Source organism: Rhododendron vialii, chromosome 2a, assembly GCF_030253575.1.
Source record: "Rhododendron vialii isolate Sample 1 chromosome 2a, ASM3025357v1".
Lineage (NCBI taxonomy): Eukaryota > Viridiplantae > Streptophyta > Magnoliopsida > Ericales > Ericaceae > Rhododendron > Rhododendron vialii.
The window spans coordinates 1,701,574-1,718,721 of record NC_080558.1 but is presented as its reverse complement, the minus strand read 5'-3'; the positions used below and the strand labels follow the sequence as shown (position 1 = coordinate 1,718,721).

The 17,148-nt window shown below is 39.8% G+C and overlaps 4 protein-coding genes across 4 annotated transcripts; 3 read left to right on the top strand and 1 right to left on the bottom strand.

Moving 5' to 3' along the window:
- The first annotated feature begins 363 nt into the window (after window positions 1-363).
- Window positions 364-2,290, top strand: LOC131316250 (F-box/kelch-repeat protein At3g06240-like). Its single transcript, XM_058345559.1, has 3 exons — window positions 364-688; window positions 890-1,185; window positions 2,198-2,290. The coding sequence occupies exons 1-3, from the start codon at window positions 364-366 to the stop codon at window positions 2,288-2,290; spliced, it is 714 nt and encodes a 237-aa protein (XP_058201542.1).
- A 1,424-nt stretch (window positions 2,291-3,714) lies between these two features.
- On the top strand, window positions 3,715-4,395 carry LOC131316249 (F-box/kelch-repeat protein At3g06240-like). The gene has a single exon (XM_058345558.1). It carries the CDS (start codon window positions 3,715-3,717, stop codon window positions 4,393-4,395), a length of 681 nt encoding a protein of 226 aa, XP_058201541.1.
- Window positions 4,396-5,065: 670 nt separating this feature from the next.
- LOC131312455 (agamous-like MADS-box protein AGL80) lies at window positions 5,066-5,546 on the bottom strand. The gene has a single exon (XM_058340210.1). It carries the CDS (start codon window positions 5,544-5,546, stop codon window positions 5,088-5,090), a length of 459 nt encoding a protein of 152 aa, XP_058196193.1. The 3' UTR covers window positions 5,066-5,087.
- A 2,369-nt stretch (window positions 5,547-7,915) lies between these two features.
- Window positions 7,916-13,760, top strand: LOC131316248 (receptor-like protein 7). Its single transcript, XM_058345557.1, has 4 exons — window positions 7,916-8,059; window positions 8,451-8,579; window positions 10,406-10,609; window positions 10,776-13,760. The coding sequence occupies exons 1-4, from the start codon at window positions 7,916-7,918 to the stop codon at window positions 13,695-13,697; spliced, it is 3,399 nt and encodes a 1,132-aa protein (XP_058201540.1). The 3' UTR covers window positions 13,698-13,760.
- The last annotated feature ends 3,388 nt before the right edge of the window (window positions 13,761-17,148 follow it).

The following is a 17,148-nucleotide window of genomic DNA, read 5'->3' as shown; positions in this document are numbered from 1 at the left end:
AGAACAAAAACTCACTAATGATGAAAAAACTAAGAAACGGTTATCTTTAGTGATGAATGATAATCTCAAAAAGTTTTACAAAAAAGTAAGAAAATATAACTAAAACTAAATGATACCGACTGTCTTTTTTTTAGGCCATTGTGTTTATTGAGTGGTCATGAAATAATTTTTCGTCATCACTGTATTGCTTGCAGAACACGAAATAATTTCCCCACCTCAGCTGAGTTGACTCTCTCTAATCTTTTTTATTTTGGGTTTTGCTCATAACCATCTCCAATTAACGACTCACAATGCCTATAAAATGGATCTCTAACCACCAAGCTCTGGCACTTACCACCACCCTCAAATCCGAAGGCGGCAGCCATGTCCAGCGGCGGAACCCTTCCCCAAGATATCATCAAAGACATAGTCTCTCGACTACCTGTCAAATCTCTTCACCGCTTCAAGTGTACATCTCCCTCGTGGAAATCCCAAATTTCCGACTCCCAATTCGCCAAAACCAACCACAATCGAACCAAGATCAAAAACTCTAAATATGCTGAACAGAAAATTATTATCATTTCGGGCTGTGGCAATCTCTACTCGATGGATCCCAACGACGTAAATCCGACCTCCACAAAACTTGAGTTTCCTACGATGGAACAACACGACACCAAGAAGTGGGTCCAGGTTTTGAGTTCTTGCGAAGGTTTGCTTCTAGTTTCCCGTAGTGATAAATCCATATTCTTGTTGAACCCATCCACTAGAGAATGCACGAAACTGCCCATATGCCCATTTGTCCGAAGGGATTATTGAAATAATTGTGTATTGCTGGATAAGTATGGTGTGGGTTACGACTTATCGACTGATGATTACAAGGTACTTTGGATGCTCTCATACTGTTGTGAAGAGGGCGTAATTGATGACTTTGCGATCGTGGCTGTCTATTCACTAAAAACTAATGCTTGGAGGAGAGTTGAAGATTTCCAGTCTCGGTGTGTTGAGGGAAACTCTGGTGGGGTTTTCTTAAATGGATGTCTCCATTACCTTTGTTGTGATGCACGACATTTTTCCAAAAGGATTATTGCTTTCGATTTATCGGATGAGGTTTTCAGAGAAGTGCCGCGGCTGGCTTGTTTGGATGGTTCCACAAATCACGCGCATGCATACTATAGGTTGGAGATTCTCGGGGATTGTCTCTATTTGGTTTGTCAGCGTAATGGCAAATTTGAAGTTTGGATGAGCGGAGGAAAATATAAACGAAAATCAGTGTAATTTCAAAGCCACTTTTCATTATTTTTAGGAGTGTCTCCATCAATTTTTAGAGTTGTAATATCATTTTCCAAAATAAAAAGAACAAACATATACAACACTCTAAGATGTATACCAAACAAAAGGTCTGATTAATTGTAGTCCCAAGAGGAAATTAGGAGTTATATCTCAGTAACTATAATTATTACCCCACATAATTATATAATATAGCGATAATAGATACTTACTTGTGCAATTGAATAATATTAAAACTGACCTATAAGTTTGCAATGGTCAATGCTTTTTGGTTAACTAAAACCAGCTCTGTTCTAGCTCTTTCGTTTATATATATATATATATATATATATATATATATATATATATATATATATATATATATATATATATACACACACATATAGTCAGTCTCAAATGAGGGAGTCCGCATTTTAGTTAAAATGTGGACCTCCTCATTTCTCCCATTTTCCGATTGAATTTCGATGATCCGAGCCGTTCAATGTGTTCAAAACGTGATTTTAAGGATACCCGCGAGAAATCGGCAAAAAAAATTATCGGAAAGGGCTTCATCCGAGCAGTTTTTGTTTGAACCGTTCGATAAAAAATAAACAAAAATTGCTCGGATGAAGCCTTTCCCGATCATTTTTTTTTTTTGCCAATTTCTCGCGAGTACCCTTAAAATCACGTTCTGAACGCATTGAGCGGCTCGGATCATCGAAATTCGATCGGAAAAGGGAGGTCCGCATTTTATTAAAATGAGGTGGTCCTCATAAGAGCCGGACTCTATATATATATATATAATTTTATGAAGAAACTATCCCATAAATCATGGGTTCTCATAAACCAAAATTTGTTTAGTTGATTGGTTTAGCTAATTACAATAATCATGGGATCTCTTAAATGAAGATTTCGTTTGAGCTTTTCTTTTTATCCTATTTTTGACTTGTAGAACTTTGATACGTATGGAATCAGATTACGTAAGAGGAAGAAGGAGGGATTTAGGCATATTCCCATGTTTGTTGTTCGTAGAGCTGTATATTAGCTTTCCAAATTATATTTCCTTTGACTTTTAAATATTTAAAATTTACTCTACCAAATTAACTAAGATTGTAGTTAATATAATTTGGGAGGGATTGGGAGGCAATGAAAGAGAAGCTTCTTCATGTATTTTTCTTTTAATATATAACGAATAAATGGTTTTTTCACCTCTCTTTTTTGCAAATGTGAGAATTGTATTCAACTGTAAGGCAAAAGCCTACACAACAGAGAGGAACCCCATAAAGGCAAATGGGCCTCAACAGACCAAACAAACCATTAGAGATAACAATTAGAGCACAATAAGAGTAGCAAAATTTCAAAGTCGCCTAACAAGATCAGATTCGCAAAAAATATAATTAATACCAAGCATACTAATTACTCGTAGTATTTGTCTTTAGCGTAGACTTCTCTTTATTCCTTTTTTGTTTGGCCAATGTGATTATTAAATGAATTAATGGTCATGAGACATGGTCAACGCGAGAGAATCTTTGATTACCACGCATTTTACGTGGTCAGTACACTTAATCACGACATTCTGAAATTAAATTATTGGTAGTTTAAAATTTTAGTTTCCGGTCGCCACCGCATTGCTTGCGAAACATGAAATGAGAGAATAAATTATATATACCGGCCTCGGTATAAACTTTAATTTTTTTCAAATTAATTATATATATTACCCCACATCATCAAAACATTGGTTCTAATAAGTAAAACGTGACGACGTGACGCAACGTAATTGATTTGAAGAAATCAAATGCTTACCTATGTAATCTCCATGAAATAATTTTCCAACAGCACCTCTCACTGTAGCTGATCGAGTTGACCCTCTCCAGTCTTTTTTTATTTTGGGTTTTGATCGTAACCATCTCCCATCAACGACTTATTACAATGCTTATAAAAGCATCTCCACCACCAAGCTCTGCCACTTACCACCACCCTCCACAACCACCCAAAAAACTCCTCTCCCATCGATTTGAAACCCAATTGGCGGTCGCCATGTCGAACGGCGGAACCCTTCCCCAGGATCTCATCACAGACAATATACTCTCTCGACTGCCCGTCAAATCTCTTTACCGCTTCAAGTGTGTTTCTTCCTTATGGAAATCCCTCATCTCCGATCCCCGTTTCGCCAAAACCCACCTCAATCAAACCAAAACCAAAAACTCTAATTATCCTGAAAAAAAAATCGTTATCATTTCCCGCTTTGGCAATCTCAACTCGGTGGATTACAACGACGTAAATCCGACCTTCACGAAACTTGAGTTTCCCACCGTGGAACAACACGACGCCGAGTGGTGGGTCGAGGTTTTGAGTTCTTGCGATGGTTTGCTTCTAGTTTCCCGCACTGACAAATCCATATTCTTGTTGAATCCATCCACTAGAGAATGCAAGAAACTGCCCGTATGTCTATTTGTCCAAAAATCGAATATGTATGTTGTGGCGATTGTGTACGGTGTGGGTTACGACTCATCGACAGATGATTACAAGGTTTTGATGCTCTCATCCTCGTATGAAAATCAGTGTGGCACTACGACCGTGGCTGTGTATTCACTAAAAACAAATGCTTGGAGGAGAAGTGAAGATTTCCAGTATCGATCTATTGTGAGAAACTCTAGTGGGGTTTTCTTGAATGGATGCCTCCATTTCCTTAGTTGGAATGGGAATCGTTCCGAAAGGAATATAATAGCTGTCGATTTATCGGGTGAGATTTTCAAGGAAATGCCGCTGCCTACTTCGTTAGTTAGATGCGAGAGTAGGCATTATGACTATTATGATCTGTTGGTTCTTGGAGGTTCTCTTTGTTTGGTTAGTGCGAAGGGAAATAAGGTTTGCATGATGAAGGAGTACGGGGTAAGAGAGTCTTGGACTGAATTCACGATGTGTTCTGAATTGTTCGTATTGAATGGGGTGAGTATGTTGGCGGAAGACGAATTTTTGTTGTTTCACGTCTATGGAGAGAAGCACTTGGTTGTGTACAATCCACAAAAATTCAAAAAGCGGGACATTGCGATTTGCGGCATTCCGAGTGCTAAAGTTAGCTATGGAAGCATCTATGTCGAGAGCCTCGTCTCTCCTTTTCATGTAGGAGGAATTGGGAGAAAATTATGAACGAGAAGCTTCTTCAGTTTTTTTTTTTAAATACAGATGACTGATAGTTATTATTAGGATGTCCAGGGTGAGTTAATCTTTTTTATGAGTGATAGTTAAAAGGATGTCCATGTGTTGTATATTGTGTTTTGTGTGGTCTTTATTGTCATGTTTTACTCTCTCTAGTTCTATTTATTTTTGCACCAAGGATTCTCTCCTTTCAATACTTTTCTCTAATTATGATCCTTCTACATTCCAAAATGGGGCATATCAACGTCCTTGTTTCATTAACTCGAGCCGCTTATTTTTGTAGATCACATAAAAATGAAAATCATCTAACTAGAGGTAGCTACACAATTGATGCATCTACGTTTGTCATAAGAAATAAAAAAACTGTCAAAAACTAGAAAACAGTTTGTGTCGTGAGCTAAACATTCGAATGTCATTCATGTGAAATGGCAGTAAGGAAGAAAAACATAAAACTCATTATTATAGCATTAATGTGGTGATTGAAAAACGACAATCCATCTCTAACAATAACAACTTAACAAATTGTACTTAACGAAGTAATAAACGACAAAAGTCAAGAGCCAACAACATTAAACATGTGTGATACTAAAATTGAAATAAATGAAACTAAGACTCTCAGCACTCGCGCCTCACTGCCGCCGCTTCCCATTTTAGTCACCCCCATTATGCTTTTATTCAAGAAATTAGATTCTCCTTTCAATAGCCCTTATGTTTTGGCTCAACAGAGAATTTAAATCGTTCAGATCAGACATGTTCAAATACTCGAACCCTTTGCCATTCAAGCACTCAAACATGATATTGGTCATCTTCTTGTGCCGAACTTCCCTATGTTGTTTAGCCACTTGCTCATTTACCCTTGTGAGTTGTTGGCTTATGAAATCTTTTTGATCTATCATTCTTCTGTTTTGCCCTAACGGGGACATGTTCCTGAGCTTCGTGATGATGAGTTGAACTTCCAATTGTGACGGCCAAACGTCTGGCTCAAGATCATAAGGGCAGAAAATGATTGCGCAAGCATTGACTGCGCACAGGATGCTAAGCTCCTCCGCCTTCTTCATCAAGCCTTTCTTTCTTCTTTTGAAGGTGGATTTCCTTTCAGCATCTTTTGCTATGTATTCAATGTTCACTTTGGTTCTTGTCATTTCAGAAGGGTAATTTAGGGATATGGCCTGTAAGATAGGTTTATTAGATGGTGTTTATATCTTTCTTAACCCAGTGGCCTTTATATATAGGTATAGTACGTACTGAGGTGTAACGTTGTAAATTGTAATTCCAGGAATGAGGATTAATTAGCTGGACAACGTAATTGCATTTTAATTGGAAAAATGCCTGTTTTTTACTTTTTTCCGAATTTAAATCAATAAGGCATACCTATATTTTGGATTGATTTAAAATCATTATTAAACTACTATATTTGACAAATCCATCACTATCTTTTTACCTCATTTCTTTTTGTTAAGAAAAAGGATTGTTACTTATCGTTCAGCTTGTCTATCACGACTTCAACATGAAATTAGCCACGTTCATAAGACTAGTTAAGTTAAGAAGCTTGATTCGTTTTAGGACCCCACATGTAAATTTCGAGCAACAATGCTACTCATATAATATAATGATCCAAACACAACAACTTACACAACCTCTTACATATATGTGGAGCCCACACATATTAGTGTATGTGAAGCCCATATGTATGTGAGAGATTGTATTTGGTGTTGTGTTTGGATTGTTGTATGAGTATCACTTTTGAATTTCAAGATGATATTGAAGATTACGTATGGTGGCTTCTCGATGGGTACATCCTCTGAGATTAAGAAACCCGGCCAAATCATATCCCATCGGTTTCTGGCAAATGAAATACTACTTCCTCCCTCCCAAGTTTCTTGTTCATTGATGGGTATGCATGCCATTTTTAAATTGCTCATACCTTTCAAACATTATAAAATGATTTTGACCCGAATGGCCAAATGAACATTTCGTTTTAGTGAACCAAGTACAACCCAAGTTCTTTATCTACCGGTTTAACCTCAATTTCATACCTTGCCGGCAGCATTTATTTGTAAGTTTCGATGTGTTTATCTCTTATAAAAATAAGTCAATTGAAGAGGCTAATTAAGGGTTGCCTTGGTCAACCACCGCACTACGGCGGTGTTGTGCAGCTTGTTAGACTTTACAGAGGGTGTGCAACTTGTTAGACTTTACAGAGGGCACATCATCATTATGATTGAATTGTTCATTTTGTGACACTCGATGAGTACATCGTACTTATAATGAAAATTAAGCTTATGGAACATTTGTAGTGCCTGATCGGTGTTAATTTGTTTCTGCGCGACATTTGTTATGAAAATGTTATACCCCTACCTTTTTCCTTTTTCTTTTTCAAATTAGAAAAGCAACCCAGAAATGTAATGATGGTGTCTCCTTACTTCTGAGGGTAATAAGGAAAACCGGAAAATCAAACTATACGAAGCGCAACGATGATGCCCCTTAATAAGTTGAAATTCCCAAAAAAAGGACTAACAATTGGGGACCGAGGCCTTATATAATCAAGGCGAGGACTCAGGAAACTGGTGACATTATTCGCCGACTCAAAATGAAAGAAGAACATTAGTGGTCTTACTTCCAAGACCATGTCCCCTATTGCTAGTTTGGTAGTCCATAAAAGCATATGTTGATAATAAGAAAGTCTAGAGTTTGTCCCCTAGGAAACACAATATTTAACCTGTCAGAACATTCTACAACTTCCCGCGTTCAAAATTTAACCGCAGTCCAATATTAAGACATTCTCTATTCTAATATGAGATTTCACTTTCACAGTTATATAAACTTTTTTTTTTATAGGCAACACAAATTTTATTAAGAAATTTTGACAAAAGGTACATCAAAGTTCTAGAACCTTTGTCAGAGCATCTCCCAAGGTTTGTGCCAAAATGACAAAAGCCAAAGTCAGATTTTGGCATGCTACAATAGCAAAACGCCATAAGTTGGCAGTGTTGCTCCAATGATACAAAACCTCGTTAGGAGTCCAATCCACAAAGGTTCTCCTTGTGTGCGTGTAGACTCAATCCGTTGTGGAGTATCCACATAGTTCACACCATATTGCTTGGGCCCAATATACATTAAATGACTCAAGTTCATTTAAAAGGCTAAGTCTTGTAACTAGTGAGCCACCCAATTGTATATTAAGATCAAACCATTTTTCATTTTTATTTACTGTGGGACTCAAATCCTTCCCACATGTTTTTATATATGTAATTTCTTCTATCTTCCTTGCAGTCGGCTGAGCCAATTGATCGAACCACGAGGGAAGGTGGTTAGGTAGAACAAGATCTTTGGTGCGGACCAGGAGGCCTAGTGACCTAACCAACTGGGCCGGACCGACATGTGGGCTGAACCTGACGATTTAGCCTAGCAGCTTCCGGTTCCGATACGGTTTGCTGTACCGGACGTTACACCATATCGGATAAGGTTGTGGCGCGGACATTGTGACATCGGATAAGGTTGTTGCGTGGACATGGATCGTCAATGCCAGTTCACTCACGTGCAACAAACCGCCTGGCTCAATACGTCAGCCGAGGCGGTTACCGAACGTGCTTGGGCACTTGCTAGCTTGGAGAGCAAGTCTTGGAGGTCTATAAAAGGTACAGGGATAAACCATGTAAGGTACACTCTAGACATCTCACAAACCCTAAGCTCTGTACTTCCTCCTCCAGATGCTTAGTTGGAGTCCCTTTCCGGTCACCTCCGATCAGTAGGGCACTATGTGCAGGACTAGGACATCGAAGCTAGACTAGCCAGGAGATCACTCAAGAGGTTCAGCCAGGAGGAGACCAGATCTAAATGAGAACCCCACATTCCTATGCCTTCATGCAATAACCTTGTAAACAGCCTATACAGTTGCCCAAGTATCTGGTCTCCGACACAAATACTTTGTGTATTTTCAGGAGTCCATGAAAGGTAATATGCAAGGCAGAGAACGGATATATAGCATGCCCTCGTAAGGTCTTGTGAATTTTGAGTAAATGTTTTTTTAGCTTTGGGTGTGGCAGAGCGAAAATGTTCTCCATTGCCACTCGGGTGAAATGATGTTTCTTGCAATTACAATTTCCCGATTGAAGACGCCATTGCCATTCTCTGAATATCGTTTTGTTAGCTTAGTAGAAAATTTGCATCCACTGGTATGCGAATTTTGAGAATATGTGATTAGACAACAAAGTTAACAGCAATATTTTTTGATATTCCACAGGTGTTACGCTGTGGCATTGCTCGAGGACAGAAAGTACTCCACCTTAGCTCCATTTGGTGGTTTTGCATTTGTTGCTGCTTGGGCAAGCTTGCTTTTCTGAGATTTCAATTTGGAGAGTTGGATGAGTTCCATTTGAAAACTCATTTTAAGTGTGAAGAGAGAGCATATATTGTTGTGACCCTGAGAAATGGAACTCATGTAGTCATGTATAAACCTGCCCTTTTAATTCCTTCCTCTATTAACTGTTGCAATTTCTTGTTCAATGTTTTCTGATGTAAATCGCAATAAATTTGTAGCAAGTTTGTTACCCCTTTTGAAGATGTTTCGTGAAATTTATATTCTATTGACTATAGTTCCAATTCTATATATGAAAACTACTATCAATATCAATGGCAATGGGACCAACAACCCATTCTACCCCACTTGTTAAAGTTTTTTTTCACTCTCTAGCCCAGAGCTTCTCTCTTTAAGGGAAAAAAACCCTTGCCTTTTTTTCTCTTCCTTCCCCTCCCTACGCTAGGGTTTTCGCCACCCTTATGCGGCAGCGGGAGGGGAGGCTTTACCCATCATGGGTGTTTCCTTTCCCCGTAAATAATAGTCTCTTTTCTTGCTTTCAATAATCTCTCATGTCCAATGCAAGTCTTTCCTCTCTCGATCTCATATTTGAAAGTTTCTTTGCATTTTTTCTTTTTTTCATTTCTCTTGGCCTCTCCTTAATCATCAAGGTGTCGCTTTGGGTTCGATGGTGGTCTGATGAAAAATCAGATCGGTTGGATCGGCTTAGTTTCCAATCAATTACTCCCTCTGTCCCCTTTTTAAAGTTCAGTATTCCATTTTGGGTTGTCCCTTAGTAAGTGTCCATTTTGTAAAGTTAGAGGGTAAAAGTTGGTACATTTTTCATTTTGCCCCTAAAAGTAGATTCCATTTTGAAAAGTTAGTAAGTAAAAGTGTAATAATGATGTCTCCATAAGAGTTAAGTAGAGAAAGTAGAGGTAAAAGTTGAAATGAAAAATGTAATAATAATGTTTTCTTAATAAGTTGGAATTACGAAATGGGACACTTAAAAGGGGACGGAGGGAGTAATATTTTGGATTGCAAAAGATCTTGCACTATGGAAGTGGAAGTTGTCATCAAAGATATTCGCTGAGGAGTTGATCAGTTAGGATTTGTGATTTTCTTTTTGTTCATAGATCAGCCAATGTAGGTGCTCACACTTTGGCAACTTCATGTGTGCGAGGTTTTGGTATTCATATTTGGAAACTAGACCTCCTAATCCATTATTGGATCCTTTATGGAACGATAATCATCCTTTTCGATGCACTGTTATGCTTTTTTTTTATTAATGAAAGTTTCCTACCAGGTTGACAAAAACAAAAAAAAAAACCACCCACCCATTCTATTATAATTCTTTAGGCTACGGTTCCAGAATGAATTTTTGTGAGAATCAAGTCAAGATGTAATGAACAACACGGCCCAGAAAATTCCCACACTCTACGTGAATTGACTTTAACCCTTCTCCAGTGAACGACAACGAAGAAAAAAAAATGCATACTTAATTACAAGCGCAAAGACCGGGTCAACGCATATTTAGAGCGTTCAAAGAAGTTTATACCACTACAATCTATTTGGTCATGATGAGATTAGACCAACGCTCTACAAGCGTAAAAAGACCGGGTCAATGCACATTTAGAGCGTTCAATGAAGTTCAAACCATTACAATCTATTTGGTCATGATGAGATTAGACCAACGCTCTACAGCTAACGCGACTTGACCTAAAAAAGGTATTGGAGCAACTCCAACGTCGACACCGGGGGAGGGGTCCAACACAATCTCCTCTAGCACTTCAATTTCCTGGTGCTTTGTTCATCCAACAAGTTCAGTGGGTGCACTTGACTTCAAAAGCTAATGGACTTCAGGGGAGGGGTCCATTATTAGAGATATGCCTTTTGAGCACTAGGAGTGTATAAAAGCACATTAAGGGCATTAGCTTTCTCATCCAAGATTTGGTATCTCTTAAGATAGCTACTTATACACATGATGGATTCATCTTTGTTTCTTCACACGTTCCTGATCTTGTGTTGTTTTAATCTTAATAATGTTTTGACTAACTCTTACTCTTCTATGCAGCCACTATGCCATGAAGATGAGAGATCAGCCTTGCTGCAGTTCAAGCATGGCTTTGACATCAAGAAGTTTGCTTCTGGCAACCCTTCTGCTTATCCAAAGGTTGAGTCATGGAAGCTTGACGGAAATGCTAGCGATTGCGGCTCGTGGGATGGTGTGGAGTGTGACCATGACACCGGTCGTGTGATTGGTCTAGACCTCAGGAGTAGCTTCCTTCATGGTTCTATCAACTCCAATAGCAGACTCTTCAGCCTTGTTCACCTTCGGAGGCTGAACCTTGCTGACAATCACTTCAATTATTCTCAAATTCCGACCCGAATTGGAAATCTTTCGAGACTAAGGAGTCTCCAACTCTACAATTCTTGTTTTTCTGGTCAGATCCCCTCTGAGATCTCCTTGCTTTCCCGATTGACTTTCCTAGATTTGTCTGGATTTTTTGACCCATATTCTCCTGAACTTCTTTTGAAACTTGGAAAACCTAGTATGAGAGACCTAGTTCAAAACCTAACCCACCTGAAAGTACTTGACCTCAGTGGGGTGAACGTATCTTCTACAATTCCAGGTGCTTTATCAAATATGACGTCTCTAACAAGTCTTCATCTTCAGAGTTGTTTGCTGTATGGTGAATTCCCAATGGGCATTTTCCATCTACCAAACCTACGGCGTTTAGACCTTAAACTCAATGAAAACCTCATTGGTTACCTTCCTGAATTTCCACACGGTAGTCCGCTTGAGGTATTGATCATTTCGTACACAAGTTTTTCCGGAGTGCTTCCAACTTCAATTGGGAATCCTGATTCCTTAATTGTGTTAGAATTAGATTTCTGCAATTTGTATGGGACTCTTCCACCCTCGCTTGGCAATCTAGCCCAACTCACGTCTCTGTGTGTTTCTGGAAATAATTTTTGGGGACAGATTCCTTCATCAATCGCAAACTTATCAAAACTCACTGAATTAGGACTCGGCGGTGGTGCTTTTGATGCAGGAACCCTATCTTTCCTATTTGGAAAGCTATCAAAACTCACTGCGTTATACTTCATTGGTACAACATTAAATAATGTATTACCACAGTCTCTTGCAAACTTGACCCAGCTATCCGTCTTGGTTCTTAGCAACAATGAGTTACTTGGTGAAATCCCATCTTGGCTTCTGAACCTCACCCAATTAACCTATCTAGACTTTTCAGAAAATCAACTATCCGGCATGTTTCCTAGATCAATCTCTCAACTCAAGCATCTCGAAAGTCTTGATCTTTCTTCAAACAACTTGAGTGGTAAAGTCGAGCTAGACATCTTTCAAAATCTCCAAAACCTTGTTGTATTGCGATTGTCCGGAAATATATTGACGGTGCTAGCAACAAACAGTACAAATGCTACTCTACCAAAATTCATCCGTTTGGGATTGGCGTCATGCGGCTTGAAGGAGTTCCCTGATTTCTTGAGGTTCCAAGACAAATTAGAAGGGCTAAATTTGGCTGATAACGGTCTTCATGGCAAAATACCAACTTGGATGTGGAGCACAAGTAAAGAAACAATGACACATATCAACCTTCATGGAAACTTTCTTACAGGATTTGAGGAGCATCCATATGCCATTCCATGGATATCACTAGAATCCCTAGATTTCAGCTTTAACAAGCTGCAAGGACCACTCCCTCTTCCACCACCGTCTGTCCTTACTCATAGAGTCGCTGGTAATTTATTAACCGGAGAAGTCCCAACATCGTTCTGCCAAAATAGAGCTCTTTTTGCGCTTGACTTGTCAGATAATTACTTAAGTGGGGCCATTCCTCAATGCTTGGCTAGTTCTAGCAGCAATTCTCTGTTGCTGCTCAATCTGAGTAGCAACAATTTTCATGGTACTGTTCCCCATATGTCCATGAGGGAGATCAGGATGATTGACTTGAGTCAAAATCAATTGCATGGGGTGGTACCGCGTTCATTGGCTAATTGTACAATGCTTGAAGTTCTTGTTCTAGGAGATAATCAGATCAATGACACTTTTCCCTTTTGGTTGGGAACTCTCCCTGATTTACAAGTTCTTATTCTCAGATCTAACAGATTCCATGGTGCCATTGAGAATCCTAAGACTAATTTGAAGTTTCCGAAGCTGCGGATCATTGACCTCTCACACAATGGTTTCTCTGGTACATTGCCATCAGAGTACTTCCAGAATTGGAATGCAATGAAACTGGTCACGAAAGAGAATCCAGCATACATGCATGTGTATAAACCACTATTTGTAATCGTCAAAAACGTTATTTACAGATGGCGTTTTACCTATTCAGTAACAATTTCTATTAAAAGGACGAAAAGGTTTTATGAGAAGATCCAAAGTGTGTTTGTAGCTGTTGATCTTTCAAACAACAAATTCAGCGGAGAAATTCCAAAATCCCTTGGAAGTCTCGGTGGACTACAAGCACTAAACATTTCCAATAACAACCTCACTGGCACCATCCCGTCTTTCTTGGCAAATCTGATGGACCTGGAATCTTTGGACCTATCTCAAAACCTGCTCTCAGGACATATCCCTCAGCAGCTAACCAAACTCACTTTCCTCTCAGTCCTAGATGTTTCTCATAACCGTCTCACGGGCCCCATACCTCGAGGTAAACAATTTGATACATTTGATAATAGTTCATATGGTGGGAATATGGGATTGTGTGGTGTCCCCCTAACGATGTTGTGCGGGAATTCAGAAACGTCACCCCCACCACCACCGCGACACAGCTCGCAAGGCGATGGTTCAGAGTTTTCGAGGGGTATCTACTGGATGGTCATAATGATGGGATATGGGAGTGGGCTGATTGTTGGGTTGGTTATTGGGCACACGCTGACCACGAGGTATCATGAACGGTTTGTTGCGATCTTTGAAAGGGCAATGAAAACTCCAAAGAGGCCGAAAAGGAAGGGGCGAAGAAACTAAATCTATTATCAGTGCTTGTACTATACCGTTTGTCCGTGTGTGTTATTAGTTTTCAAGAAGTAATTTTCATTTTCAAGTTTTCTTTCAAGTGATACCTACAACATCGGTTGCATGGTTGTTTATTTAAGAACTACAGCTACTCTATTATTTAGTCTCTGTATTTCTCTTGCTAAGTGATACTAGAGAAATGATGCTGCTACCACCTTTCTGTTGTAGCCCTAGTAACGGAAGGCAATAACACAGAAAAACAAATACCATGAGCCGGTTGTTAACAAGTGTACTTGACAGTATGTGTGGTTAATTAATTGGATATGAATTAATGAGTGCTTAATTAATTCATCCCCAATTTTGGACTAAAAATTTTCAACTAAAAATTAGAATGAGGGATTGTCTGAAAAGTGTCGTAGCAGTGTCCATCGTGACACGCGTTAGTATTATCCACAAGTAAACTTCCTTAATTTCAACTGATATGAAATGCAAATTCAGAAAGATTGTATAGATGTACATGCGGCCATTTATTCTGTACAAAAAAAAAAACCACATCTATTTGCTACAGCAGCCTGGAAAGTCCAAGTGTAAAAAATTTTCGTCCCCTCTCTCACTTTTCTTCTTGGGGTACGAGATCACTGCTTATGTATTCGAAGTGCAATCTTCCATTTTTTAATGGCTCGGATCATCTAATTTTTGGAAGTTCGGATCAATCACTTACACACCCACCGCCCACCACCCACCGCTCCGCCCACCGCACGTTTGCTGGGCCCACTCCGGCCACCGGACGGCCGATCCGAACAGTCCAAAAATTCTATAAAAAAAAACCGAGTGGGCCCCTTCGTGAGAATAAATGGCATCCGACGTGTGTAAGTGCTCGATCCGAACTTCCAAAAATTAGATGATCCGAGCCATTAAAAAATGAAAGATTGGTTCGAGCACTTACACACTTCGGATGCCGTTGATTCTTACTTAGGCCCACTCAGTTTTTTTTTTTAGAATTTTTGAACGGTTCGGATCGGCCGTCCTATGGCCGGAGTGGGCTCGGCGAGCGTGCGGTGGGCGGAGCGGTGGTTGGTGGGCGGTGGGTGTATCATTTTTGTAAACGGACAATGATACACCCACCACCCACCGCTCCGCCCACCGCACGTTTGCCGGGCCCACTCCGGCCACCAGACGGCCGATCCGAACCGTCCAAAATTTCTAAAAAAAAAACCGAGTGGGCTTACGCTAGAATAAATGGCATCCGACGTGTGTAAGTGCTCGATCCGAACTTCCAAAAATTAGATGATCCGAGCCATTAAAAAATGAAAGATTGGTTCGAGCACTTACACACTTCGGATGCCGTTGATTCTTGCATAGACCCACTCGGTTTTTTTTTTTAGAATTTTTGAACGGTTCGGATCGGCTGTCCGGTGGCCGGAGTGGGCTCGGCGAGCGTGCAGTGGGCGGAGCGGTGGTTGGTGGGCGGTGGGTGTATCATTTTCGTTTGGACGATTTCTTCAAGTTGGATGGTCTTTTGTTTTTTATTAAAAATATAATGGCTGCTGATTTTGTCTCTCCTTTATTGTTAACGTCACTTCCCTGTAAGTGTATTTTTGCACCAAAAATATACTTGCAGGGGAATGGCGTTAACAAAAAAAGAAGTGGCAAAATCATTTCTCAATATAATTTATAAAACAGGGAATTAACAATTATGCAAAAGAATAGCAGTTAAGTCCGAGATCATCCACGAAAAGTAAAAAGCTGAATTACAGTACTTAAAATTAATTTTTAATTTAATTCAGAAAGCAAATGAAAATTAGATTTGTGATTGATTTGATTAAACTAATACTCCATCAATTTCGCCAATATAAATCCGATCGCCACAAAGCTTGATTTTCCTATGGGGGAACAACAGAGCACCCCCGAAAATCGAGTCGTTGTATGGAGCTCTTGCAATGGTTTGCTTCTAGTTTCCCATCGACATAGTTTCCGTCAAGGTACGGAACTCTTCTTGTTGAATCCAGCCGCTAGAGAATGTAAGAAACTTCCCACAATACCTTTTGCACTCAATCCGGGTGGTGGGTTCGCCACTACTGTGTGCGGTGTCGGTTACGATCCCTTTACAGATGATTACAAGGTTGTGATGCTTTCTTCCTATTACATTTCACCTAAATCTTCTCGCGATGAAAATACGATTGTTGTTGTCCGTTGATAATTGATTTTGTCACTCCTCTTTTTATTAATACCACTCTCACTCTCTCACAAAACAAATCATTTAAAAAAGACACAAAGAAGAGTGGCATTATCAAAAAGGAGGAGCGGCAAAATCACTCCATCCCCTTGTCTATTCTCTGAAAACTAAAGCTTGGAGGAGAATTGAAGATTCCCGTTATGTCCTGGTGGAAGGTTCTCGTGGGCTTTTCTTGAATGGGCGTCTCCATTGCCGCTGTTGGAGGGGTGATTCTGACCATTCCTTCACATTTGTTGCTTTTGATTTCTCCGACGAGGTTTTAAGGGAAGTGCCGCTGCCTACTTGGTTGGATGATACCGAGAATGACACGTACTATACGTTGGAGGTTCTCGGGGATCGTCTTTGTTTGGTTTTTAGCCACCGTCGCGGCCATGTTGAAGCTTGAATGATAGAGGAATACGGGATAAGAGAATCTTGGATCAAACTTACAATCGATATGCCTGGAATGTCTACAGTGAAATTGTTGTGTTTGTTGGGGGAAAAACGAATATTTGTTGAAAGGCAATGGAGTAATACGAGGTAGAGTTCATAGAGAGAAATTGGTCGTGTACAATTCAAAAAAAGAAACAATGAGGGAACGTGGTGGTTTGTGGCATTTCAACTAGATTTACATTTGGGGTCACCTACGTTGAAAGCCTCCTCTCACCTCATCTTCGAGGAGGGATTGGTTGCAATTAGAGATGGCAAATTGAACTCAGACCCATTAACAAATCCAGACCCATCAATTAGAAAATAGACCCAACCCAACCCATTTATTAGTTGGGTAAGAATGAGTTCAAACCCAACTAACCCATTATTAGTTGGGTCATAATTGGGCATCAATTGGGTCAACTTAAATGACCTAATGGGCAATGAAAGTAACCCACCAAATTCCATCTCTTAATTGGTCTCTTTTGCAATTGGGAAGTGGAGGAGTACCCCCCCCCCCCCCCCCCCCCCCTCTCTCTCTATCCTCTCCGCCCCCTCCCTCTCTCTCCTCTCCCAGGAGCATGGCCTTCTCTCTCTTTTTTATTCAATTGTTTTGTGCTAAATCACACGCGTCCAAAAATATTTTGAATGGTTCGAATTAAAAATCAATTGTGACCGGTAACAATTATTTTGACCAGTCAAAATTGAAAACACATCTCATCCATTAATTGCGCGAATGAACCCGTGAAATTGTGCTCCGCCGTGAATAAATTTCTCTCTTGGTAGTCCCGTAAAGGGTTTGGATTAAAAAATTGACTT

What these genes read in the sequence shown, in the direction of transcription:
- LOC131316250 (XM_058345559.1), top strand. Translation starts at nt 364, where the DNA reads ATGTCCAGCGGCGGAACCCTTCCCCAAGATATCATCAAAGACATAGTC. An exon ending in GGTTTTGAGTTCTTGCGAAG is followed by an intron (nt 689 to 889) that starts GTTTGCTTCTAG and finishes ACTGTTGTGAAG; the next exon opens with AGGGCGTAATTGATGACTTT. An exon ending in TCGGGGATTGTCTCTATTTG is followed by an intron (nt 1,186 to 2,197) that starts GTTTGTCAGCGT and finishes TTTGACTTGTAG; the next exon opens with AACTTTGATACGTATGGAAT.
- LOC131316249 (XM_058345558.1), top strand. Translation starts at nt 3,715, where the DNA reads ATGTATGTTGTGGCGATTGTGTACGGTGTGGGTTACGACTCATCGACA.
- LOC131312455 (XM_058340210.1), bottom strand. Translation starts at nt 5,546, where the DNA reads ATGACAAGAACCAAAGTGAACATTGAATACATAGCAAAAGATGCTGAA.
- LOC131316248 (XM_058345557.1), top strand. Translation starts at nt 7,916, where the DNA reads ATGGATCGTCAATGCCAGTTCACTCACGTGCAACAAACCGCCTGGCTC. An exon ending in TAGAAAATTTGCATCCACTG is followed by an intron (nt 8,580 to 10,405) that starts GTATGCGAATTT and finishes AACGCTCTACAG; the next exon opens with CTAACGCGACTTGACCTAAA. An exon ending in GCCTTTTGAGCACTAGGAGT is followed by an intron (nt 10,610 to 10,775) that starts GTATAAAAGCAC and finishes TCTTCTATGCAG; the next exon opens with CCACTATGCCATGAAGATGA.